Raw genomic sequence first — 26,859 nt, 5'->3', positions numbered from 1 at the left:
GCTAGACCCCTGAATGACAATCTTTGACCTTTTCCTTGCGGCTCTCCTTGGGCCTTCTGATACCAGTAGTTTCAACAAATGTGGGATCAACCAGAGTCTCTCAAAGTAGCACCCACATGGTGCCGGACCCCTCTGCAGCTGGTTTTTCCTTAATGTTAACAGTTCTTTGAACTACCCTTAATTTGCCAGTTGCGACTTTCGTTCAACACAGTTCGGTTTCTTATTGGCTCTCCCCTCGACTCACCGGCTGTGATGAACCGCTTGGCTTTTCTTGTCTACCTGTTCTGATTATCACTGTAGGCCTGCTCTGTGTACCGTTGACATCTGCTGCAACACCCGCTGCTATTGTTTGAAGATTTGCGGGTCTGGGTCAGAAAGGACAAGGTCGCTTCTCTCTTTGTCACCCTTTCGGTTCTTGCCGCCTTTCTCCTCCTCTTGAACTGCCGTGCTTGGATAGTGGTCTCGTCGTGCAGTCTGCCTTGCTCATCGTGTGCTTTAGTGCTCCACCTTTTATCCCTGTGGGGAAAGAAAAGGGCTGTCAGGTGTGTGTGGTTCTGATAAATTGCCTGACTTTGCCTGACCCTTGTATTGGGACATGTCAGCTAAACAGCTTTGGTGTTAGTCAGTTGTCTTTCGTGGTGTGTGAACGTGTTCCGGTTGGAAAAGGGGCGGGGTGGAGTTTCAGAGTATCCTACGTAGCATGATGGGGAAAAGGTGTTATAAGAAGGGGGATACCCCATCTCACCCATCAGTGTCCCGCTTCCACTCCCCGAGGACCCATCATCCAGTGATCCTCCCTCATTGGTGCACCCCCAGGAACTGGATCCAATAGCGATGGCTGTGTCCTGGCCACCTGGATGACAGATCCCCGGGGACTGGTCAAGGAGACATCTTCAGGTTTCTCACACTTCCCTCAATTTTCATGTCTTAAATGGTAAGAGTTTCATCGTTAGGGCGTACTTTTTTTACACATTGGAACTCCAGGCAGCCCAACATTCTGACACTTACCATAATAGACCAATAGTAAAGGGTGGGGGTTGAATAACAATTTGCATATATTTTATGTAAGAGTCAACTAGATCAATTGTGAGCCCTTGGTCCTTTTGTCATCACAAGCTGTTATTTCTTTCTCAAAGGCATTCAGGCTGGTTTTGTGCTAATCTGTTGTGACATTTAGACCCTATGCAGGGAGAAACAAATTAATGGGCATTTGAAGGATCCAAATGCTGTGAAGTTTTTAAGTATCCAGCCCTCATACAAACATGTAAAGTGAAGGCAGAAGAGGACTGCTGGGCCTTCCAGTCTCCCTATTTTACTGCCTCGATGCAAGCAGGTTTAGGGTGGGTTTGCAAGCATTAATACTTGCCGGTTTCTGTCTCTGGCCTTCTTAATCCAGTGGAAGTAGAAGAATGTGAGAGGTGTCCATTCCTTTTGTGATACACTCACCCCTCATGATCTTTACACAAAAACGCAATGCTTCTGGAAAATAATGTCTTTACATGACCCAGACAGTTTAAAAACAAATATTAAGGTGGCAAGCAAGGATGGGGGCTCGAGAGTCCAGCCAAGATGTCCACTCCTTATTGAGCTCCATGCCTGAGACCACAGTATTTCATTGAATTCACTGGCACAATAATCTATTATCTTTCACAAAAGATGTGCAGAGCTCCAATGGTGATACTGGCACCACTGTGACCCCTTAGATAGCCGGCCCCTGTTTCAAAAGACCACTTTCTAAGGAGCCTGCCTGTGCCTGTCCGGGCCGTGGAGGGCCTGGGGTGCCATAGAAAACACGTTTCTATGTTCCGTCCACTGGAGTAATTCCTGGACTGGCCTCTGTCTCTGGATCAAAGGCCTCCCACGATCCCTGCAGTAATGACTGTGAGTTTGGTTGTTCTACCATTACTATCTCTCCTGTGGCATTGCCAAGGCTGTACTCTCAATCCATTTTCTTAACTAACCTCATTCCTTTTTACTACATCTACTTCTTTCATACATCTATATCAGTGCTTCTGTTTCCCTTGCACCATCTGCATTCAGTGTTGCTGCATTTCAAAACGTTTTTGTGGTGTTTTGCCTAATTCGAATTTGGGTGCTTCTGTTACCTTTGCACCATGCTGCACTGTGTTTAATTCTGCTGTGCTTGATACCGAACTTGCATGTGTGCACATGCTGCATTGTGTTTCATTCTGCTTTAGCTAAAATCGAACATGGTTGTGTACTTGCTGTTACCATTATTTTTTTTAAATCACTTTTTGCTGAGTGCACAAATGTTACTTTACTACCTTTAAAAATAGTGTTTTCTGTGAGTACAACCTGCATTAACGTCCTGCCTTGTGCTCTGTGCCTCCCCCTACCCACTGTCCCGCACCACCTTTGTTCCCCCTTCCCCTCCTTGTGCATCAGTACATCAGCCTAGTAAGTGTCCTCCTCATCACTGCAGCTACCATGTCGCTATCTCTCCTATCTTCTCTAACTGCTTCTCTATTCCCTATCCCTCTCCTATCACTAAATCTAACCGGAAGAAACTTAAGAAGGTCCTACTGGGCTCCAGGCCTTCCATTGGAGACACCCATTTCACAGCTTCTGCCAGAGAGACTCTCACAGACATCCTCTTTGTCGTTCCCTCACCCGATTTGTGGACTCTCCACATGGTCGCCTTTCTCCTATCACCTCTTCTCCCATTAACGGTGGCACCCACTGGGAGGTCCTTTTTGACCTCTTTGTCATTTCCAGGGTCATCATTAATGTCAATCGGAATGGAACCATCATGGTTCAGGGTCCTCAACCCAACCTTCTCCTCTTTGACAGGCTCCTACCTCCCATCTCAAACCTTGCCTCTCCCCCTGGACAAGCTCCCTTGCCTACTGGGCCTTCTTCCTCCTCCACACAGGCTCCCTTGCCTGCTCTGCCTTCCTAGTCCTCTGCACAGGCTCTCTTGCCTGCTGTGCCTTCCTCCTCCTCCGCACAGGGTCCCTTGCCTACTGTGCCTTCCTCCTCCTCCACACAGGCTCCCTTGCCTATTGTGCCTTCCTACTCCTCTGCACAGGCTCCCTCGCCTTTCCTCACTGTCCCTGGCTCCCTTGTCGGCCTTGGCTCCTCCGCCATCCTCCACTATCTCTCTGGCTCTTCTGCCACCCTCGGGGGGGAGACCACCGTCCCCTGCACCCTTCCGCGGAAGACCTTGTAAGAGGACAAGCAGCTCCGTATTGCCACGCTTAAATCTCGCTCTGCTGTCAAGCACTCTTCTGACATCTGCAATCTCCTTGAACTCATGGATCTTGATGTGCTCACCATCACAGATACATTGTTCAAGGACAGCTCTCACAAGCTTTGACACACTCCTCCCTGAAGTATACAAGATTCTCTCTGGTGCCAGGCCCAAGGGGACAGGAGGGTGAGTGGCCCTGATCTTCCCAGATAAGATACCTTTGTCCATCATCCCTACTCAGGCCTTTTCCTCCTTCGAGTGCCTAGTCTGCAGGCTCTCACTCTCTCCTAAATCTTCTCTCCTTATGGCCACCTTCTATCAGCCACCAAGACAGTCCACTCTCTTCCTATCGGAATGGGCTGACCTGGCCTCCTCTCTACATTCCTCCTCCTCTCACCTCCTCCTACTGGGTGATCTCAACATCCATCTGGACTCTCCTGACTCCTCAGGACCCTTCCGCAACCTATGCGATTCTCTCTCCCTCTCTATCTTAACCTCTGGCTCCACGCACACAGCGGGTCACACTTTGATGCTTTCATCTCTAGCGACATCCCTCTCACTACCTCTCTCTCTTGCATGGACCCCTATCTCTTCTCATCACACTTGAAGCTCTCTTCTCCTCTTACATCGCCACACCTGGCGCAGCCACTCGGTCTCAAAGTCACCAGACCCATGAAAAGAGTGACTGTGACTGCCTTTGCCTCCATCTACTCTCCGCCTGCTACTCCTGCGGCTGACTCTCACCCCGACACAGCCCTCGCTAACTTCAATCTCTCTATCTCTAACACCCTTGATACTCTTGCCCCTGTCATGAGGTTCCGACTGAAGCCTTCCAGTAAGTGCAACTCTTGGTACGACTCCGATTTGTCTGCCCTTAAACACAAGTGTAGGCCAACTGTGCGGAAATGGAATTCATCGGGCGGATTCTCTGACAAACTGGCCTACCGCCTCCTTCAAAGGTAATATCGACTCTGCACCCACACCAAGAAAAGAGTCTTTATTCAAGCCTGCATCTCTGCGGCATCAAACAACCCGGCCAAACTTTTCTAAGTCTGTAAGGAACTGGCCAATCCTGCAGCAGCCTCCTCTTCTGTCACGCCCAACCAGGACCTTTGCTCGGCCCTCGCTGCACACTTCACAGCAAAAACCCAAGACATCCTTTCCTCTCTCTCCTCCACACCACCTCATTCTCCAACACCTCTGGAGCCTCCCTTGGCCCCTCCACCACTTCTCCTCTCTTCTCTCACGCCTGTCACACCTGATGAGGTCGCCAGACAAGTTCCGGTCTATGAAGGATTCATGCTAACAGGTGGACCCCTGCCCCTCCAAAACCATTAAGGACAACATTGACTCTCTCTCCAGCATTGGCTGATCTCTGCAATCTCTCTTTTGCCACTGGAGTTTTCCCAATTTCTCTTAAGCACTCCCTTGTGCACCCTCTACTTAAGAAACCCTCTACCGGCCCCTCCATTCTGGCAAACTACTGCCCTATCTCTATCACCCCTTTCCTGAGCAAACTCCTGGAGAAGCTGGCTATCTCTCAGCTCACCCTCCAAACTGAAACTGCTGGTTGCTTCCATGACCATCCGCCTGGCTTTAGAGCATCCAGAGGCACGGAAACTGCTCTTCTGAACACCTCTGAAGACCTGCTCTCAAGTCTCTACACTAACACTCCCTCTGTCCTCATTTTTCTTGACCTCTCCTCTGCCTTTGACATGGTAAACCACAACATCCTAATCGCACGTCTGCATGACACCCTTGGAATCACAGGTCAGTCTCTGGCGTGGTTAACCTCCTTCCTTTCCGACCGCCCATCCCATGTGGTACTTGGGTCCTTTCTCTCTACTATCACTCTTTCAACCTGTGGTGTTCCCCAGGGTTCTAACCTATCCCCCTGGTTCTTTAATTTCTACATGGCTCCCCTTGCACATGTGATTACCACTTTCACCTCTAACTTCCAGTGTTATGTGGATGTTACGGAACTGTCCTTCAGGCTACCCTCAGCCACCTCCTCTACCTCTCTCATATCTAACTGTCTGTTGGAAATTCAGTCATGGTGTGTTGTAAACGACCTCTGCCTCAACGCCAGCAATTCTCATTGGGACGCCTGCTCCCGCTTTCCCACTCTCCCTTGGCCCTGCGCCCGCACCCACCTGCGAGGCAAAAAACCTTAGGGTCATTTTCGACTCCACTCTCTCCTTCTCAACTCACATTTCGGACATTTCTAAAACGTCCAACTACCAGCTACACCTCCTCAGAGGTACTCTTCCTTTTCTCACCTCCCACCAGCGGCTCATTGTCTCCAGAGCCCTGGTTCTCCCAAGGCTGGACTACTGCAACAGCCTCTTTCTCAATCTCCCTGCCTCTGCTCTGCGCCCTCTTCAACTCATCCAGAACAGAACCACAAGACTTATCCTTGACCTTAAGCCCAGGGACTGCACCTCTCTTGCACTGAAATCCTTCCATTGACTCCCTGTGGCTGCAAGGATCAAGTTCAAGACCCTCTGCATTGTCCACAAGGCTTTCTGGGGCATTGGACCTACCTATCTGCAACGTTGCCTACCTAAATACTGTCCTTCCCAAGCCCTGCGCACATCTATCTCCAACATTCTGCGAGTGAGCCGGTTTTCCAAGCAGAGATCTGGAGGGAGATCTTTAGCCTCTGCAGGGGCCTCCCTCTGGAATGGCCACCCTTCCCGAGCCCTGCACTCATCTACCTCCAACCTTCTGTGAGTGAGCTGGTTCTCCAAGCAGTGATTTGGAGGGAGATATTTATCCTCTGCAGGGGCCTCCCTCTGTAATAGCCTCCCTGTCGCACTCCGTCTTGAGCCTGATCTCCTTAAATTCCAGAAACTCCGTAAGACATTCCTCTTCCCCTCTCTCCCTCTACCCTGCTAACCTTTCTCTCTGCTCTCTCCCTCTCTCTCCTTCCTTTTCCGCACAGCCTGTTGACTGGCCACCTGGTGTACCTCAGAGTCTCACAGGTCCCTGGCACCCTCGCCAGTCCTCTCGCACTTGCCTCCGGGCCTTGCACTTGTCTCATTGTTACTGCACTTCGTCAATGACCCATGAGAGTGGCATCTCTCAGCACTTACCCCAGCTTCTGACTGACTGGGTGCACTTGGTCCCCTCCCCCATCACCCCTGCCCCCTGCACTTGTCCCCCCCTTTCCTGCACCTTTCTGCACACTTGCACAATCTGAATGCACCATGCCTTGAAAATCGTCTATCTGTTTTTCCCTTGTCCCCCCTCCTTGCATGGTGGCGCCTCAGTGCACTTGGAAAAACTGCAGAATCGTCGTCAGACCTATTTGCTGTTATCTACACCGTTAATTGTATTATATGCACTTGTTCCATGCACCCACTCTGCCCGTCCAGACTTGTATCGTACAGAAATTGAAGGGCTCTGAATGACTGTTCTTTTTCCCCTTGTACTCTCCCTCCTTGAGCACTTTGAAACACTTGCTTTGTGTATAGGCGCTTTACAAATAAACAATACCATACCAATACCACCTACATCGATAAAGAGAGCTTCCCGGGCTCATGGTAGCTCTGCAGTGGATGCAAAGTGAAGGACTGGAAGGTCAGAGGGGAGGGGCAGGTGCACCACCAACTTAGCCAATGCAACTCTTCCGTTCAACCGAGCAGAATCTCTGATCACTGCCACTGCAGCTGGGGTGCGGTGGTGAGGATCCTGATACTTAAACACGGATAGAGGCTCCAGTCAAAATGTTGGTGTGAGTTATGAGTGATACGGATGTTTGTTGCGGATGTGGCCACAGGGAAGGATCATTCGAGCATATGATTTGGGAATGTTCAAAGGTGAGGCCATTTTGGTTGGAAGTCACAAGAACCCTGAATAGAGTTTTAGTGACATATATAGATGTTAACTTTAAGACTATAATATTGGGGGAAGATACCCTCTTTGAAGATTTGAGATGCCCACTGAGGTGCTGGTTTTTTAGAGCTGCCCTTTCAGCAAAAAAGATAATCCTGAGGCACTGGAAAAATGTCACCGTCCCTAGCAGGTCTTCTTGGATTGACAATTTATGCAGAATGTCTCTAATGGAGAGGGTAATTTTGAGCAAAAAGAAGAAACTGAACCTGCATGAAGGAATTTGGGGGCGGTTCTTGTAGTTGGTATAACTAATGGACTGGTGCTTGGCAGGCCCGCCTATGTTTGTGTAAACTTTTGTCTATTGCTGTATGATAATAAAACCAATAAAAATGTGATTACAAAAAAAAACACAGATAGATGCTGCATCCCGAGCCACTAGTGCTGTCACCTCAGACTGGCAGCGACTCATTCCTGGTGGGGCTTGTCACAACCCAGTCTGCCTACGGCGGTCTCGCCCATGATCTCCTTAGCAAGAAATTGCTTTTGAGTTACCGTGATTCAAGTGAGGTGGGTCACCCATGTAGACTCTATCCCAGCACTCTCACTGATCTTATGGCTGACATTTTCTAATCAGCAACTACACTCATTGGATTACACAGCCCATTTGACTGCTCTCTGTCAGCCCCTGCCCTGGTGCTGTTACCTTTTAGCTTTAATTACCTGGCAAATCCCAAGCCTAGTTTCATTTGATTTCAATTTATCTAAAGCAGATCTTGCATTGTGTATCCCAGTTAGACACGCCACCATAGTCGTAAAAAATGTCTATGTTCACTCCTCACAGAGATTATGTCTGCACAACCAAGATTGGAAGGGGTGCAACCTGGGGGGTCAGGGGTACAGAGTACGACACGTGCCTCAGGAGGCTCTAAGCTGCAATCCGGCAGAGACATTGCTCATGTATTGGGAGCTGCATCTCTTAAAAGGGCTGAAAAAACATGCCGCCATCCTCCGTTAATTGAGAAAATGTAAGCTTTACAGTCTTTCATGCAAACCACTGATGAGAGGCTTCAAGCGATTGAATATAAGTGGGAAGGATTTGATGCTTGGGCGGTGGAGGTTGAGAAGAAAGCCATTGTCCCACAATCCTTGAACCCGGGGTTCTGAAGCTGGACAAGGAGCTAGTGGATCTCAAGAAGCACTGTGAATCCTCCAAAAAGAACCTACTCTTTCATGACTCAACATAGGCTATTAAGGGCAAAGAGGTGGTGACTTTTCTGTACACCTCTTACCAAGATATTGGATCTTTGGTCTTATATCTTATGACAATCTTTTGGTTGGCGCAAGTAAACACGCCCTTTTCTGATTCATTATTAGATCTTTTTTTTTTTACATGCAATCAAAAGTAGTTTTGCATCCCGACAAATCACCTATGTTGTCATTTTGCTGTAAATGCAAATGGAATTCGGGGTACGACCAACATTTGGCCTTACGTGCAGTTGGGACCCCTGCTTGCAATTTTCAACATTTAAAAAGTGTAGTGCAAAGTGAAGAGACCAGGAGAAATCGCCTTTACTCTTCACTTTAACCCTCATCTTTGTAAAAAAATGAAAACACTTGCATCAAATTACACTCTGCAGGCATCATTCTACTATGGATCATGGTGCTAAACCAAGGTGTATTCCAAGAGAAGCCTTTGCTTTTACACCTGCATGGAAATCTCATGCAGCTGTGAAACGAGGCGCTTTTCCAAGTTGGAGGAGGAAAGCAAAGCAGAGATGCAAGCTCCCCTTTGCTGCCCTCCTACTCCTTAGAAAGTCACAAAAATGAGCTGTAGAGGAACATGGAAGCATAAAAGCAATAGAAACACCTTGCTTTTACGCCTTCATTTTTCCAATCCGATTTTATAATGACTCCCCTTTGAGTCGTTACAGGATAGTTCAGGAATTAGGCCTGGGGGACGTATCAAGCCTATGCTCACTGATGCTGAAGAGTACATGTATTCCTACCCACATAACACACAGTCACGGATTTATTCGATTTTCCTCTCTAAAGATGTGTTATCCATTTTCACTCATTCAGGTATCATCCATCCTCACAACAGACCATGCCCCAATATCTGCGTTCCTTGAATTTGCCCCTTAACCTGATGGTACTTGTAGGTGAAGAATCAATAATCATCTATAAGGCGATCAAGACTTTACAGACATGGTCCATTTAATAACAGGATTTTTTGTCTGCAACATGGATTCAATCTCGAATGATGTCTTTCTGTGGGATTTATGCAAAACATTTTAATGTAAAAATGAATCAACCTTCTTGCAGAAAATGATATGGGTTATATGCAAGATTTCAGGATTCCAGTTCCCTCACTTACTGGCAGGGCGCCTCTCGGGTGGGATGAGGCTAAATTCCTCCGGGATCAGGCCTTGCTCAGACTGATCGACATCTTGATGACCTCAGCTTTTACTGCAAACTGGAAAGCTCTTTCCTGCATTTCCTATGAAGGAGGGTGGAATAAAGATATGTGATATACCACACACCAAAAGATGTCTCGCCAATTGGCAGGCAGAATGCAACACGTTGGAGACCATCTTGGCCCCACTAGAAGCGTACATCTCGAGGCAAGATGACCAATCCTCACCGAGTATCGGCGAAAGCATGAGCGGAGAGATTATGAAACCACCCTCTGCACTCTCAAGTTATAGTTATGCTGTACTCCCGGAAGTGCATGTTGCTATGTCCCCGCTGTGTGTCCCGTTTCTAATAGCATTTCATATATAACTTGGCGACAAATGATGCAAGTCTGTCCCAAAAAGCATGATCAGCTTAGCCCTGTGCTTTCCTCGCCCATCCTCCTCTCCCTTTCTATCCTCCTTATCTGCACTTGGCTATGGCCTGCTTAGTCTCCCCTTTAGTGAGGAGTGCCACCTCCTCAGACATCTATGTGACTAAAACACCCTCTTGCAAGGCGGCCTTTTTGGGTATGCGCTCTACATGTTCCCTGAGGGACGTAACCCCAGAAAGGTTTTCTTGTAGCCCGTACCTTGGGCAATGTTCAAGGTGGACCCCTCCACTATCTCATCGGTCATGATTGTAGTCTGAGATAACATGATACATGTAGCCCAACGAGAGATGACACATTATCTCAAGTTACTGTACAGGAATCACATGTATGTTGTTCATTAGGATGATTTACACGGCCAGGCCCAAAGCCATGGACACTTGTGTCATATCTGATTTCTGTGTGTCATTGCTAGGTATTTTATATGTGATATGAACATGTGGAAGATGCCCGATGTTTCTGTACCAGCTGCTACAAATCTTTTGCAATTACGATTGGTTACTCTTTTATCCTTGACATGACCTTTTTGAATACCAATGCTGCTTAGCGTCTCAGAATTGTATCCAACGCACCATCATTCATGTGACACTTTTTTAGCTATCTAATGTTACTTGAATGTTTTATCTTGATGTTCTACGTGACGTATTCTGTCTCTGTTGGCTGCAGCATAGCACTATGATGCCAATACTGCAGAACTGTTTTGAGAACTGTTTGATGCTTATTTCTGATTTAATTCCATTAAAAAGCAGTTACATTTTCAAAAAGGTATCAGGCAAGTCTGCTGTTAAAATCAATCGGTGCAGCCTTCCTGTGGCAATGTGGAGACTGGCGTGCACTCCTATCTGAAACTGTGAGGTCTAACTGAGTGCCTCTTCAGCTTGAAGCTCAGTGAGTGGGCGTCTGGAGCCATGCCCCGCTCCAGTGTGCAGAGCTGCAGTGCATTTGAATGACTTAATTGACCGTCTTTGCTGAAGAGAGGCCATAAAGCAGCAGGCCCACATGCACCATGATTTTGAGCCAAAACGATTGCATTAGAGTACAAATAGGGAGAGATGGCAAACTAGCAAGCGCACACACAGCTTGTGTTGTTTGGTTATTTACCCACCCATTGACTGCCCAGGGCCATGCTAATTCCTATAGCCATCCCGCACAATACCTGCCACTCCCTGCCCAAAACACCTCCTCATGGGAACTCTTTGAGCTCCCTTTAATCAAGCCTTACAATCAAACGTTGCACTCGAAGTGCCTGCCAGTGTTTTTCAAATTAGTCTTGTGAGAGCTAATGACCTAACTGGAGCCGTAAACCCGCTACGTGTGAATTAAAAATGTCTTAACCTGGTCTGCCTTCAGGCACTCGATTTTATAAGCACGATGTGTACCCTTCACTGAAGTCCTAGTAAAAACGAGCATTGGCAAAGACCACAGTCTTGTCTTTGTGTATATGTAGAAGGCATTTGCCAGGTACTGCTGTTAGATGACAAGTTGCTTACACCATTTTGCACCTGCTACCAGCAATGGCCTGTTAATATCACAATGGCAGTGCCTGGCAAGTGTCTTTCTCATGTCTACAGAAAATCCCTAACTTTTGCCATTGCCAGTGTGGTTTCACTTTCCGGCTAGTTTGTAAACATTTATCTAACCATGCTGGGGCCCATTCATCCTTATCACATGAACATGAGTGCTCCCCACTTCTATAATCGGTCCATACCAATCAGACATGGGTGCAGGTACCGGGAAGGATTGAGCATATTTATCCTCCCCACTTTCCTGAGTGGGCAAATAAGAGGCCCTTTATCACCACCACTTGCCTGAACAGGGTGCAGTCTACTCATAGGGGTTTCAAGTGTTCAAGTGTTGGTTATCCCAGCAGCAGAGGCAGGGCAGGCACAGAGGTCATGCTGGACTTAAGACACCGCACCAAAAAATATTTTGGAACAAATGTGGCTGCATTTATAACAGAGAAAACAGTTAAGAAAAAATATTACACATGGTGATGAAACCATTGAAAATTGCAGGAGAGATGTCTGAATATACAAGACTACACCAGAGACTCTAGGGACAGTGCCGGCCCAAAAAGGGGACAACTTTGATCCCACCCGGCCCTGCAGACCTAATCATTGGTTTTGTGGGGTGCGGTGTGGCGAGGTCACCTGGCCCACCTCCATGATCACTGTCCTGAAATGAGGAGGAAAGAATGAAGTGCCAGCCTTTTGGAGGTCTTTGAGAAAGGCAATGATGGGGGGGGTATGGAATTGGGGTGTCTTTCGGCTACATAAAGTTTGCAAATTGACCTGCCCAGACTTTTCCCTTCTGCCATAGGTTGGGGGTTATTGGAAGAAAACACACCAAGCTGCTTGTGGGAAAATGCCAGCTCGAGCAAATCTGGGAATGGGCGTGAAATTGAACAGGTCAGTAGAATACAAGAGGCAATTACTGCACAGGACGCGCCCACAAGAACTGAAGATACAGCACGTATCCGAGTCCTATTACAGCTATGGTGGTAACAGTAAAAATAAGTGGCATTTTAAATACCTCCTATTTTTACTGCACAAGGTGCATAGAAAGTACTTCCTATGGTAAACAAATCATATTTATTCCAGGCAGCACGTTCTATGGACTCCGTGCCTCAGCTATCACAGTGTGCTGCCAACCTGTAATTTAAAAATAGGACGTACTTAAAATACCATTTGTTTTACTCTAACATAGACACCTGCAAAGAGACCCTAGTTATCAGCCTACCAAGATCTCAGCAAAAGAAACAAGCAGGTCAGAACAATTCCATTGCTCTGAACCCCTGCTAGAAAAGAAGCCAGATTCTGGGGTGCTCCTGTATCTAAGCCCAACCATGGGACAACTCGCCCGGAATGCCTCTCCTTATCCATCAGAAGAATCAGCCGGACGCATTGATTAACCCCAATACTTTCTCGGTGTGTAATGCCATCATGTCCAGATGGAAGATATGCCCTTTCCCTGTCATGAAGCAGAGCAGTAAGGGTAGAAAGCCCCTCCCCTCCCCTCCCCTGGACCATGGTCCAGTCCTTGAGGTGGACTCCTGGAGCCGGATTTGCTGAAAGGTGTGGCCTAGTGATTTTTCCAAGCACCATCAGGCCAATTTGTGTAGATGTTTTCGTCACCTGAGTGCTCACAGAGCACGATGAAGAGGAAACGGTGACATGCTGCTGGTGCACAGATCTGCACACATTGCCGTGCACACACATATTCACTGATGTGTAGCAATGCACCCGCTCGCTACACCTGGCCAGGGTGAGTTGTGACTGTCCCGGCGCGCAGTCCCGCTTGCGTGACCTCTCTTACTGCAAACTAGGCAGAGGGGAAGGCGCAAGGCCGCCAGGGATCATTTCACCATTGTCCTGCCCCGAAAAGAAGTGCCCATATTTTGTGTGTTCATTTCCATATCTAGTTCACATTGTCACTGCCCAGACAGAGGTGGAAAAGTAAGACTTGCACTCTCTGTAATGGGTGCGTATACGGCCTGTTGCTGCAAATGTGCTCAGTGACCCCACATGGGTAGGTGCTGAACCCAGGCCTACAAGTAGACTCTCGGGGATGGGTGAGGGCCGTGAGGCTCTTCCTGTATGTGCCAGTGTCCAGATTTCGAGGCAGTGTGTGGGGAGGGATTGTGGGAAGTGGCACTAATGAGCGCTGCCGTTTGCATTGGCTCTTGTATAGGACACCTATTGGCTGCGTCCATGCTTCAAGAGAGCGCAGTGTATTTTAGAAAAGAGATCGTTTGCATTAGGGGTGTAGCGAATGCATGAAAAGCCAATGCAGTGCACAGACACCAGGGCCTCTCTGCAGCATGCACGCTCTCCCCCCCACTGCCGCGACAGTCATCTGGGGTCGCCAGTGCTTTTCTGACCGTATAATGAGGGTGGGTCTCCGGTGTTTGGGACACCTTGCCCCGTGCTCGCAGGCAGCAGCAGCAGCTGAGGCTGCGTGCGTGCCCACGCCAGGCGGCCCTGGAAGCGGAACTCAAAGGCTTCTGGAGTGCTGGCTTCCAATGCTCACTGTAATCCCGCTTCAGCGGCATGCAGGATGGGCACGCTTCTGTAAACGCACTCAGTTGAAATTTTGTTTCAAAATCACACCAGCCATAGGCACGCGCGGGGGTGGGACCGCCTAATCTAACGGTTTGATCCTCGTTGTTTTATTTTCATTACAAACCGTTTGCCACCCACATTTATGAAGGTTGTTTGTGTTCCGGGCTTCGGGTCATGGCATAATTGCTCATATCGATGTATGTGAGCAGGGGAGGGGCGGGGGCACTGCTGTTCGTCCCAGTGAGTGCACGGCTAATGCCCCCGGGGACACGTGGATGGATCTGCCCGCGTTGCCAGTGAGCAGTGGTGGGTGGAGTCGCCTGGCAGTGCCTTATCCAAGACCACAACGGCGAGCTGTAAAGGAAACCCTCGAATTACACGTTTAGACTATTGCCTGCAATGGGTTGGAAATCATTATAAAAATATGAACTGTTGGGCGGTATTCATATCCCGGAAAGGCAGCCACGGGGTCGCCATGTTTGCCATCTGCTACTGAATGCTACAATGTTTACTGCAAATAATCAGTCGGGGGAGGAGGCTGCGCACCCGCTTCCCCATAATCCATTGCTTTCACTGGGTAATGCAGATGTGCGAGTGAGGAAGCCTTGAGAGAGGTCACTGACTTGCTTCTGGGCGCCTTTGAGCAACAACCAGAGAAGCAATGCATTCTTTCTCTGTAGTGCTACGTACTGTTTCCCAGTCAGTTTCCAGGCACTCCCGGCGTGTCAGGCAAGTGAACTACAGCACAGCTACGCGAAATAATCTGCCGAGGGTGGCACCGAATGCCCAAGCGGAGCTACCGGAATTCGCCATGCCTCGCACCTCCAGGTCATTCGTGGCATCTACGTTTGCACCAATGTAGTTTCTACAACAAACGCCCACTAGAGTCAGACAACAGGTATGCGACTCTGCGGTTCCTTGCCATTGACACCAACAGGCTCAAACCAATCGAACGCTTAAAAGAATGCGATAGAAATGCACCCTTAAAAAAGCATCTTTCACGTGAGATTGTGTGTTCTGTGATGACCAAAACATGAAATAAGGCCTAGTGCCTCGTGAATTCTTCACAGCCCGGAGCCTCCCCGTGAAATGTGACTGGCACCAGCCTGGCCTCCAGCTACCTGGGTCTTAGCGTCAGAAGGTCCTGGCATCCTGCAAGTGAGTTGCTTCTAAAAAGTGGATAGTCCATATTCCCAATTCTTTCCTAGAGAAGAGGAAGGTCATTCCCAGAAGCCGTGCAGCCTGCAGCCCATGAATACGGACTTTAAAGCCCCACCATTGGAGTTGAAGTGGCGTGGCTGCGTTGCCTACACACATGTGTTGCATTGCCAGGCTGTTGGGTTTCAGCATTGCGGTGCGATCTGCTCCCACTCCACACGAGAGCCAGGATCCCAGGCCCGGCTGAAGATGTGTGGAGGCCCATTTCAACACCATGGTTGCCCTCCCTCGCCCCTTTGCTTAGAGCAGAAAACCGTCTCAGGCCCCCGGTAGGGTGCACACATTCAATGGCTACTGATTATCACAAGACGGCCAGCCAGCAGGGATCCGTAACACTCAATGCCCACTGAAAAGCTATACATCCTCATTTGTCAGCAAGTGGCTGATGTGAAAGAACTGGTGTTAAAAGGCAACCAGATAATAACACTTCTGGGTACCTGTGAAGGGAAGGCTGGAAAAGCTCAAAGCACATTTGCAAGCCCCAGAACGAAATGAATATATTGCTGTTATAAGACTTCTGATTAGCAACATTGGGGCAGTTTTTGATCCCCCTCCTGAGGCCCCATTTAACTGAAATGGTGGAAAGGCCCTGACGTCCAAGGTGTGCACCGAATCCCCTATGTCTTTCGTGCTTCCAGCAGGCACATCCTAACACTGTAAATGCGAGAGCATCACTTCACGTGGTGGCACGGTGCACCGTCTGTGCTGCAGCATCTTGTAAAACAGTTGTGCTGCGATCATGTCCCATCGGCGTGGGCGGCTGTCACCGAGTTAATCCCTTAGTAAAATAGACGTCGAGGCCTTTGTCTTTAATTATAGGAAGCGCGTGCACGATTAATCCGAGTGCACTCAGCAATGTGGCGCGGGTGTGCCGCGGACCATGGCAGAGATTAGGCTTGTGTGGCAGCTGCTCACACTCTTTATGGGTGGCACGCGTGCTGCTGCTGCTCCCAGTCTAATGTCCTGGTGCCTAGTTCACCCAAACTCCATTCCTATTGTCACTGATTGGGGCATGCGTTGTCAAATATCTCCGTCAGTTATTGCGTCATGCTGATATTTATATTGGCAGTCTGGTGCAAATCTTGTGACGTCCGTCTCGCCCCTTCATCCTACCGAGGTCCATAAACGTAGTCCCGTTAAAGCGATTGTAATGCCTACAATTCATTGAGCTACGCAACGGCAACAACAGTATGAGAAATAATTGTCTCTTGGCTGAGAGGCCAGGGGTTGAATGGGCATTGGTCTGACAGACTCGCTTTTGCTAAATGTGGTCACTGAGAAAGCATCTGACCCGCCTAATGTGTGCTTATAGACCGCCTTCTGGCCGTGTTTTCAGTGGAAGGTTAAGCATGGCGTTTGGTGTGTTCACTCTGGCTATAATGCCCGTCACAACACGTCAAGCTAGCGTAACTAGATTCATCATGCACCAGTTGCGCACTTCTTTTGTGCCCACCCAGAATCTCCGGGAGATACAGTGCGGGACTGAACGCCGAAGCCCATTGGTCCCCGGCACAATGGAGGGCCTAATAATAATGGGATTACTGGCAGGGCTCGGCAACCTTGACTGGCGTTCGGTAAAGGACAGGATTCCTCGCCCCACCCCCACAGCAGTGCAGATTGGGTTTCCTGCGCAAGGCTATAACTGGCAACATGCCTAACGATCAGGCATTGTCCGTCCCCGCCGACCCGTATAATGTAATGATGGCGGTGGCTGCCACGCAAACATGGCTTCTGCAGTAGGAAATTGTGTGCCACGCACTGATGATGCGCAATCCGTGAGCATTCGCAGCATCACAAGTAAATATAAAAAGCACCACGTTTTATTTTTTCACAAGAATGACAGGAAAGCTTATGTTTCTGGGAATCGCAAAACCCGCTGCCACGAGGAAACTCGCTGGCCCTGTGAGCAGATGTGCGTTCGGGAGGCGCAGCTGCGCCGCAGCCGCCGCCGCGCGCGCAGCGCACATGTTGCTTGCTGCTGCGCTGGCTCGGGCTGCGGGGACTGCGCGCGCCTGGAATAGCTGGTGCAGTTATGGCTCGGGACAGTGCGCGCCGCTGTTCCACACTGATGCTGCCGGAGGCGCCCCATCCGGTCCCACTCTGTGTACTGAGAGGAGAGGCAGGCGCGGGGAGTTGGGAAGGAAAGGGGGGTGAGTCACAGCCTCGCGGCTCGGCAATGTCCGCCCTTCCCTCGGACTGCCCGCGCTCCGCACCCGCGCCACCGCCGGCGGGCCGCCCCGCCAGATAACAGAGCGCGCGCAGGAGCTCGCCAGAAACTTCCCCGAGTGACATGAAGCCGTCTGCGAGGCGGGCGGCCCGGCGCCGGGCTCGGCAAGTACTCAGCTTCTGCCTTTTGTTGGGCTATTTTGGCGGGGGCTCGGCTGTGCTGCGCTACACTGTGCCGGAGGAGGCGCAGAGGGGGCACCGGGTAGGCAATGTGGTGGCCGACCTGGGCTTGGACGTGAAGCGGCTCTCAGAGCGGCGGCTGCGGGTGGTCTGCGGCAGCGAGGGTCGCAGCTACTTCGAGGCGGACCTGGAGAGCGGGGCGCTGCTGGTGAACGAAAGAATAGACCGGGAGGAGCTGTGCGGCGCGGCCGCGCCCTGCCTCCTAACTTTGGAGGTGGTAGTGGAGTTGCCCCTGGAGTTGTACAGCGCCGTGGTGGAGGTGCAGGACATTAACGACAACGACCCGGCGTTCTTAGCCGGGGACGTGCGGCTGGACATCAGCGAGTCCCTGGCACCCGGGGCGCGCTTCCCGCTCGAGAGCGCGCAGGACCCGGACGTGGGGATGAACTCTCTGCAGACCTACAGGCTCAGCACCAATGAGCACTTCTCGCTGAGTGTGCAAACTGGGGGAGACGGGACCAAGTATGCAGAGCTGGTCCTGGAGAAGGGGCTGGACAGGGAGGAGCAGGAGGAACTGCACCTGACCCTCACGGGGGTGGACGGGGGGAGCCCGGCCAGGTCTGCCAGCGTGCAGATCCTCGTGCACGTGCAGGACGCCAATGACAACGCCCCCGTTTTTAACCAGAGTCTGTACAGGGCAAGCGTTTTGGAAGAAACGCCCCCTGGCACTTTGATTGTGAGGGTGCACGCAGTGGATCTGGACCAAGGACCCAATGGGGACATTGTGTATTCTTTCAGCAGCCACACCCCTGCCAAAGTGCGGGAACTCTTTTCCCTGGACTCTCTGACGGGGGAACTGAGCGTCAAAGGGCCGTTGGATTATGAACAACGGAAGGATTATGAGATCTACATACAAGCAAAGGACAAGGGTTCAAACCCGCAGCTGGCCCGCTGCAAAGTGTTGGTGGCCATCATTGACGTTAATGACAATGCCCCAGAGATCACAGTGACGTCTCTGTACAGCCCTGTGCCCGAAGACGCGCTCCCAGGCACCGTGGTAGCCCTACTGAGTGTTACAGATTTGGATTTCGGAGACAATGGGTTGGTGAACTGCTTTATCCCCTCAAACATTCCCTTCAGCCTCAGCTCCTCCATTAAAAATTACTACACCTTGCAGACCATGGCAGGCCTGGACCGGGAGCTAGTCTCAGAGTATAACATTACAATTACTGCCACCGATTCGGGCACCCCTTCCCTGAAAACAGAAAAGAAAATCCAAGTGCAGCTGTCAGATGTGAATGACAACGCGCCAATATCTCAACAGCTCTCCTATGACGTTTATGTGACCGAAAACAACTCCCCAGGGGTGCCCATATTCAACATCAGTGCCTCTGACCCGGATGCAAATCAAAATGGCCGCCTCTCCTATTCCATTCTTGAGAATGGAAATCCAGGGGACGTGGCTCTGCGATATTTCTCAATCAATAGTGACAATGGCACCATTTATGTTCTTGCACCCCTTGATCACGAAGGCACAAGGGAATATAAAATGATTGTCCGCGTCGTTGATGGGGGCAGTCCAGCACGTGCTACAGACATCCCCATACATGTCTTTGTTATAGATACAAACGACAACGCCCCTTCAGTCCTATACCCTCCCCCAAACTTAAATTCTGCCCAGGTGGATTCTATTCCTAGATCCTTAAGTGAAGGGAGTCTAGTAACTAAAGTCGTGGCCTGGGACGCAGACGCAGGGCACAATGCTTGGATATCCTACTCACTCGCCCAGGCCACAGAGTCCACCCTATTTAAAATAGGGCTTCACAGTGGGGAGATACGGACAGCGCGTGAAGTTCTGGAGAGCGACCCAATGCGACAGACATTAATCATTTCAATAGCAGACAATGGCCAGCCTTCACTCTCATCTACTGTCACACTCACCATATTAATGACAGACACAGCCTCAGAAGTCCTAGCACATGACGGCAATTTGGCTGCTAAAAAGAGCCAAAGAAACAACTTGACATTTTATTTAATCCTCGCTGTGGTTCTGGTTTCTGTATTCTTTTTCATCACCCTGTTGACTGTGGGAGTAGTAAAATTGTACAAGTGGAAAAAGACCCGGGATCTTTATAACAACTCTCGGAGCACGCTGTACCGGGCAAGTGAGACCCTTAACTACGTGGATGCTGTTCGCAGTGGCCTTCCACCCCACAACTTGTACCATCAGGTGTACTTAACAACAGACTCTCGCAAGACTGACACTATATACAAAATGAGGTGTTCGCCAAGTCCCCTGGGAAGTCAGCAAAATACACTGAAACTAGGGGACCCCAATATATATAACCAGTTACTGAAAGACAACAGCAGACTCCAGAGTGCCCTTGAGGTAATGTGACCATTTGAATCAGTGGTGAATGATTAATCCTGTGTACTAATCCAGCCCCTCTTAATCCACACCCAAATGAAGCCAGGGGGTCGTGGAGCACAATGCAGTACTTCCCAGGCAAAGGGAGTTCAATTTACTAAACACTGCTAGGCCCAAAACATGAGATTGTGAATGGCCCTATGGCATGTTCCCTATCCTTACCCAGGGAATGCTACTTTGCTTAAGGGGAAGCTCTATATAACTGCCTGAGGGAGAGGTGGAGGAGGCTGCATTGAGTCCACACTCTCCTTCACCCTCATCGCACAGTGGTTCACAAACTCTCAGTTCTCAGCCACATTTTTTAGATGTAAGTGAATAGAAAATATGTTGTTGTGTCTTTAATAACGCATTTTTGGACAGTGTATCTGTTGTAAGCTTCCTATTTGCATACTTTGGCTGAAAAATGCATAGTGTGGGCCTTGACCCTAAAATGACACTTTCCGTTGCGGGTGCCTTTCTTATTAACTGTGTAATTAAATGTCAAATAAGAGCTGAAAGGGGCTGTAAAGTGCATCTCTGAAGCGATTCATAAACATATCAAGGTGTTCATAAGCCGACCGCACATGTAGTCTTGAGGGTGCATCTGCTAGGCGTTATGTCCCTGCTTGGGGCATGCAATGCTTATCTCCTGGCCCTGCCGCAGCTTCATGGCTTGATGGAGGCGGTGCTTTGCTTTGGTAATGTCTGTGAATGTCTGGACACAGCTGTTCATGGCAGCGGAGAAAGCCGCCGGATACGGCATGTATGGTCAGCACACCAAGGCGGCTTCTTCTGAGAGGTGTTCTCATCTGCTTCATTGAGCCCTAGTATGTAATCTCCTGACATCGCCGGGGTGTTATTAGGGTGACAGTAATTAAGCTGTTATTTATATGCCATGTAATCTGCCTTGGAAATGGCACTTTGGTACTTTGACAGTTGTGCTTGGCGGCAGCCGATCAGGTGATGCAGAATAAGTCCAACACGCATCCTGGGTACTCTCTTGAGATGCTTACCTAGTGGCATTCCATTGCAGCTCCAGATGGTGACAGGAAGGGGCCTCGCCACCCTCCTAGTGGACTCCTCATTGGCTGAATATTGGTTGCAGGAGGGAGAGCTTTGCTTCCTCAGACACTGGGGCTCCTCTGTGCAGGACATTGATGTTTATACTTGAAGAAAACTCATTCTGGCAAAACCTAGCTTTGAAAATCTGTGGGTTTGAGAGAACAAAACCGCCAAAGAAAAGTGTGTTGACATTTGAACCACGAGAGCATTGAAGGGTTTGCATAATTCAGCAGTCAGGTGTTCATTTGCGTGCACAGGTGAAGGTTGCCGTGCATCATTTTGTGTAGCATTGCCTGAGAGCTGTTTTGCCTCTGACTGCCTGTGTGAATGCTCACTAAGCATCATGCTGGGTGCATCGTGTGCCTGCCACCAGAAGGCAAAGAGCGTGCTGGCAGCCGGAGGAGGTGCAGTCCAGGCACTGTCTCTCGCTCTCTTTTTTGATGTCTTTGCTGAGACTACAAACAGAGGTGCAGCTTGGTGCCAGTTGTGATGGTGTTTCTTAAGTGGAATGTACTGTCGGCACCCACTAGTTTGAGCACTTGCAGCAGATATCTGTGTTTAACTTGCAATAATCACATGTTTGTATCTGGTATGTCCCACTCAGCATGACGTCCTTTAGGTCAATGAAATGAGTACTGTTGGATTTTCTTAATGTAACAGATATTGGTTATGCGTCAGGATATATTTCAAATCTATAAATGTAAAATATGATTGTTACATGTAATGTAAAGTGGTCTTGAACAGAGCAAATTATGACTCTCTGCAGGTAACTACACTGATTCCATGAACTCATTTGGCATAAGACACTGAGCAGTAAGATAGCACGGAACTGAGCTATAATTGAACCGTCGGCCTAGTAGTGATTTTCATGCTGGTGCATGTCGGTCTTAGTACTGTTTGTGGTTGCCCATTGTAGAGGCATGCAGAAGCTCCTCCTATGCCATCCAGGCCTACCAGGCTAGGATTGCAATACTCGGACTGCTAGCAGGCGTCCACTTTCCACTCTGCCTACTGGACCTTCTGCAGAAACTTAAAGACCTAGCTGTTCAATTAACTTTGCTCATCCTAAAGACTCACCACTCCTCCTAATGCATTTCTCCCCCATCTCCCTTCTTTTTTCCCCTCAATGTAACTAGCGCCTAGATACCCGAGGGTTGTGTGCATTGCAATAAATGCAAAAATAAATAAATACATTCTTGTCTATCCAAGGCTGATGCTTCACTGGCCCATGGATCTGACATTCGGAGACTATATCCTGGTGGCTTCCCTTGCTGGAGCATAGGTGCGGTAGGTATCCTACTGATTACTTCCACAGGTGATTCATCATCATTATGCACCTCCAGCAAGAAGGAGGCCCTGTGCAAAGTTTGTAAGTCTAATCTCAACTTCCAAGTGTCTTCCTGTTAGTCGCCTTAACCCAATGAAAGAAGAAGGCATTTGAGTAAGTTTAATTGTGTTGCTGCTCTGCTGGGGTAACAGAGTTAAATGGAGCACCTAGGTCTAATATAAAACCCTGTGCTTTACTCTTACATTACTTAAACATCCTGCAAGAACCCATGCCCATGATGCCACGAGTCTCACCCTCACAAAGGGCTGGAATGACTGGCAACCTATCAGAATGGCCTGAGTCTGAACAGAGCACTGTGGGCATCACGTCGGAGACCCTGAACACCATCCATCAGCCTAACAGTCTCTTGAGTCCTGTGTGCTCCTTTTGTAGACCAGCATAATACTATTGCAAGCAGGTTGTGCATTATCAAAATCATACACTGTTTGTGATGCCATGCCAGTACGGCTGTGGGTGAACTTCCCTAAAGCGACCAGTGAATATATGTGGGTCAATGAGACAACAGTTTTGGGACCCACAAATATTTGTTGTTCATTTCTGGCGATGCGAGCCAGGACCCCCACATCTAATTAAAAGCACTCTGTACCCCCACAATCTTCCCCACTGCCTCTACTCCCCAAAACCACAGCAATAGTTTAAACACCGTACACTGCTTAGCACTGGAACTAGCAAAACTGTTTACCTGCCAGCCTGTCCTACCTTGCTGGGACCTAAACGTGTACCCTTGGGTGACGTCAAACGTTTCCAGGCAAATTTATGGAAAGGTTTGCAGAACCTTGAACCACCCAAAATTCGGGTGGTTCGCTGCATCCCCAAACCAACTTGTCTAAAGAAAAAATACACAGAATAATGATCTAGGAAGCACTGATAAAAAGGAAACACACATGATTAACATAGCCAGAGTGCTTAAGTCAATAGTCCCAAGTCTGTAGCCTTTCATATGCAGCATGCGGCTTCACTAATGGCAGGTAACAGCAATTCTTCTTATGTCTTGGCCTTTTACCCCAACATCCTTCCAGTAGCTTGCAAGAGCCGAGGTTACTTCTTCAGGACTCATTCAAGAATGGATCCCCCGCTTCCATTTTCAGGGTAGCTAGAACATCTTGTGGTGAAAACTCTCATGTGGATAACCCCACCCCACTCTCCCGTCAGGCCTCGGGGCAGGGCCTGCTACAGTGCTGAGACAACCTCATTTCCCCACAATATTCACGGACATACTGCAAATTCACATCAAACTGTGCCTAGTTTGAGTTCTAGCTACATTAGGCCAAGTCAAAAGAGACAGGGCGACTTTACAATTAGTGTAAAGCATTTCAGGCAGAGAAGGGGGCTAACCAAAGCAAAGACCTACTTGAGAGGGCAGTGTACAGCCCATAACATTAAATAAACAGGTTGAGAATGATAGGCGGGCATCTCGTTTCCATAGAGAACTGTAGGCAGCTCCACTCCAGGCACAGATTAAGCAGCATGGTTAATGCCGAGTGCCGGCGCCAGAGGCGTTGCTAGGGGGGGGGCTAAGGGGGCTATAGCCCCTGATCTTTTGGTTGTAGCCCCGGATAGAATCTCAGGAGCTACAACCAAAAGGCGAGCTAGCCCCCAGTCCCGACAGTAGCGTAGCCCCGGGTCTTTTCCAGACCTAGCAACACCCCTGGCCGGCGCTATACAGTGTGATATTCCAGAAAAGTTGGTTATCACTATCCGTGTCGTACAAGGTAAGGCTGAATCTATGATTGAAAAGGCGTCCGTCCATAGCTGTCCATCATTTCAACAGCAAAGGTACCTTCACAGAACTTGTTATACACATAGTGTGAGGTAGGCTTTCTGGCAACTGCATAGATCTGTCTGCAGACAGCCTTTAAATCCGAGATGGAGGTCGGATGGAAGACTTCCCTAGGGCAGCGCCTTCTCTGCGATGGATCAATGGTGATAAATAAGATGAATTATGGGAGTGGAAAGTGGACCTGCCATACTATCATGATGGCCTTGTTCTGATAAAGCGGCATAGCGCACTCTCTAAGCAGCATGGATTACTAACTGGCTGTTTTATCTTGTGCACATGTGTCGGCAGTGCAAAGTCACTTTGAACCGTGCATGAATCGGGCCCATAATGTTTATGGAAATGCCTTCTGGGCAAGCATGGTTTACAATGTTGTGCCTTGTTGTGGCGCAACGCTCGTTCAATGCTGGCCCCACTTCTGAGACTAACCGTAAAGAGGCGAAGTGGTACTAATCAGGCCACTTTTTGTTTGAAGCATACACCAGGACTTTGAGTCTTTATTCCTCTTAGGCATTTCATGGTCAATCGTAGAATATTATTTTGCAGAATCATGCTGCCACAATGGGACAACAGTGGGAGATAGTGGCGTTAGAAGTAGCAGCATGCTATAGCCTGATTGTTTTTTAGACCTAATCATTACATTATGGGTGAGTAGTGAGGAAAGCACTGTTATCTAATAAGAGTAGAGCACCAGATCGTGCTTTGAAGACAATTGGAGACAGAAGGCACTGTCGTACGATGGTTAGAGTGTGGGCAGCTAGCTGCTGGACCCCCACTGCCCCATAGATATTGATCACTGCACAGAGTGGATCTAGCCATGATTGTGGGAAAGTGGAGGATGGTGCCACACTCTTTAGATCAGTAGTACACTGCCCACTAATGGGGAAGGGGGAGTGGGGGATTTAAGGGCTAAAGGACCGCAATGTATCCCAGATGCAGTGACGTAGTTAGAAAGCATGACACAAGGCAGCCAGACAGCGGACGGAGGCTCTGGTGCCCTGGTCGATGGGTGGTCTAGTTTTGCCCGGGTCAGATGAGATATTTGAAGAGAGAGATGTTTTCAAAGAACTGTCCTAGTGGCATATTTTAACTTGGTAGGATGAAGAAACCGTGTGTGATTTCAGACTATAGCAATATGCTCGATACCGGGTATTAAATGTGTGTGACCACCTTAGTTTATTACCCAATCTCTCAGGGCTATGACTAGAATATAAGAGGGGGCATGTGGATAATTCACATTGTTTCTCCATTGAAGAGGAACACTACTGCCTGGGCCCTTTTTTTCTGGTTCCACAAACTTCTTCACTGAGAACACATATGTCCACTGCTCTGTAGCTAGTGCCCTCCATATTCACTCCTATCTTCACGGCCTGGAATGGGTATTTTGGCCACTCCCCGTGCGCACCTCAGGAATCAGTGCTGGAGCATACGTCATTTTTGCATTTATTTCAGCGCACAAAGCCGTCAGGCATCTAGGCGCTAGTTACAGCAAGTGCATGGTGAATTGGTGAAGTGTAAGAATAAGCATATGGTTTCATACAAAGCCTCTCCTCATGTTACAAGGGGCTACATCAGGCAGCATATGAGTGAAATAGGGACGATTACACAGACTGGCAAAGCCTCACCTCATTTTATGGGGGGGCTACATCAGGCAGCATATGAGTGAAATAGGTACGATTACACAGACTGGCAAAGCCTCACCTCATTTTATGGGGGGGCTACATCAGGCAGCATATGAGTCAAATAGGTATGATTACACAGACTGGTAAAGCCTCACCTCATGTTACAGGGGGCTACATCAGGCAGTGTATGAGTCAAATAGGTATGATTACACAGACTTGCAAAGCTACAGCTGATGGAGAGAGGGGCAACATCAAAAAGGCTGCCACATAGTAAGGACTCCGTAAGTAAGTGAAAAATAAGCAGTGAGCATAGTAGGAAGGTCTCGCCCAGATGAATGGTACTCTAAAGGCAACCTAAGCACAAAAACCAAAACGGTTGCACACATGTAAGAACACCTAAAATCGAATTTCTTTAGACAAGGCACTTTAAGGCATGCATAACATGGTGGTGTTATTGGTAGTGGTTGATAGGAAGCTATCGAAGGGCAGAGTGGAAAAGGCATGCATCAGTAAAATAAGCAGGGTTGGTTTACAGGCAAGAAGGCCGGAGCGTTGTGCCTCAAGGCAGCTTACCAAGGCAAGTGGGAGTTCTTATGAAACCATAAGTTCTGAAAGTTCAAAAAAGGTTTAGAAGGAGAGGTGCTCCTTATAAAGGTCCAAGAAAGAAACTCTCATGTTAGAATTTTTAAAGCTCCTTCATTGCCAGGCTCTTTTAAGACCTGTCCATCTGTTTGTTAGAAGACGCACAAAATCAAAAGCTTAAACTCGAAGATTATTTAAGACAAATGGCCCATTCTTGCCTCTAGTATTGGATCAGTTGTTGAAAGAAAAACAATGCATTCCAAGTCTTCAAAACTGAAACAAATAGTAATATACATTCCACTGTGTGGTACAATCTAGCTAATGCGCGCAGGAGCCAGATATCTTGTTCATTATCGGGGTCTCATTACAAAACATCTTTACTAACTCAAGGAACCTCTCAATCTTGTGGATATGCTGCTTTATTGCCGCATCTCCAGTGGTCTCTATCAGCATCTTGCTTTCTGCTGATCATCGCTCGCCCTGATTTCAGTTGCACGCGTGATCAGGCGTGATCTTTCTGACATGTAAATCCATGCAAAATGGAGG

The 26,859-nt window shown here is 48.8% G+C and overlaps 1 protein-coding gene across 43 annotated transcripts in view; it reads left to right on the top strand.

Moving 5' to 3' along the window:
• Window positions 1-26,859, top strand: part of LOC138582666 (protocadherin gamma-C3-like) — a 1,158,828-nt gene that overhangs the window by 929,028 nt on the left and 202,941 nt on the right. The window contains exon 1 of one of the 43 annotated variants that reach the window (XM_069654141.1): window positions 17,190-19,904. The exons of the other annotated variants lie outside the window; for them this stretch is intronic. Coding sequence (XP_069510242.1) covers window positions 17,460-19,904 — 2,445 coding nt within the window. The 5' untranslated portion in view covers window positions 17,190-17,459. Of the gene's footprint in view, window positions 1-17,189; window positions 19,905-26,859 lie in introns of those variants that run through there. 43 annotated transcript variants of the gene reach the window in all.

The sequence above is a fragment of the Ambystoma mexicanum genome, chromosome 3q (assembly GCF_040938575.1).
Source record: "Ambystoma mexicanum isolate Mex_15411 chromosome 3q, UKY_AmexF1_1, whole genome shotgun sequence".
In the NCBI taxonomy this organism is placed as follows: Eukaryota; Metazoa; Chordata; class Amphibia; order Caudata; family Ambystomatidae; genus Ambystoma; species Ambystoma mexicanum.
Note: the sequence above shows the minus strand (reverse complement) of the source record. Positions and strands in the feature narration are given on the sequence as shown.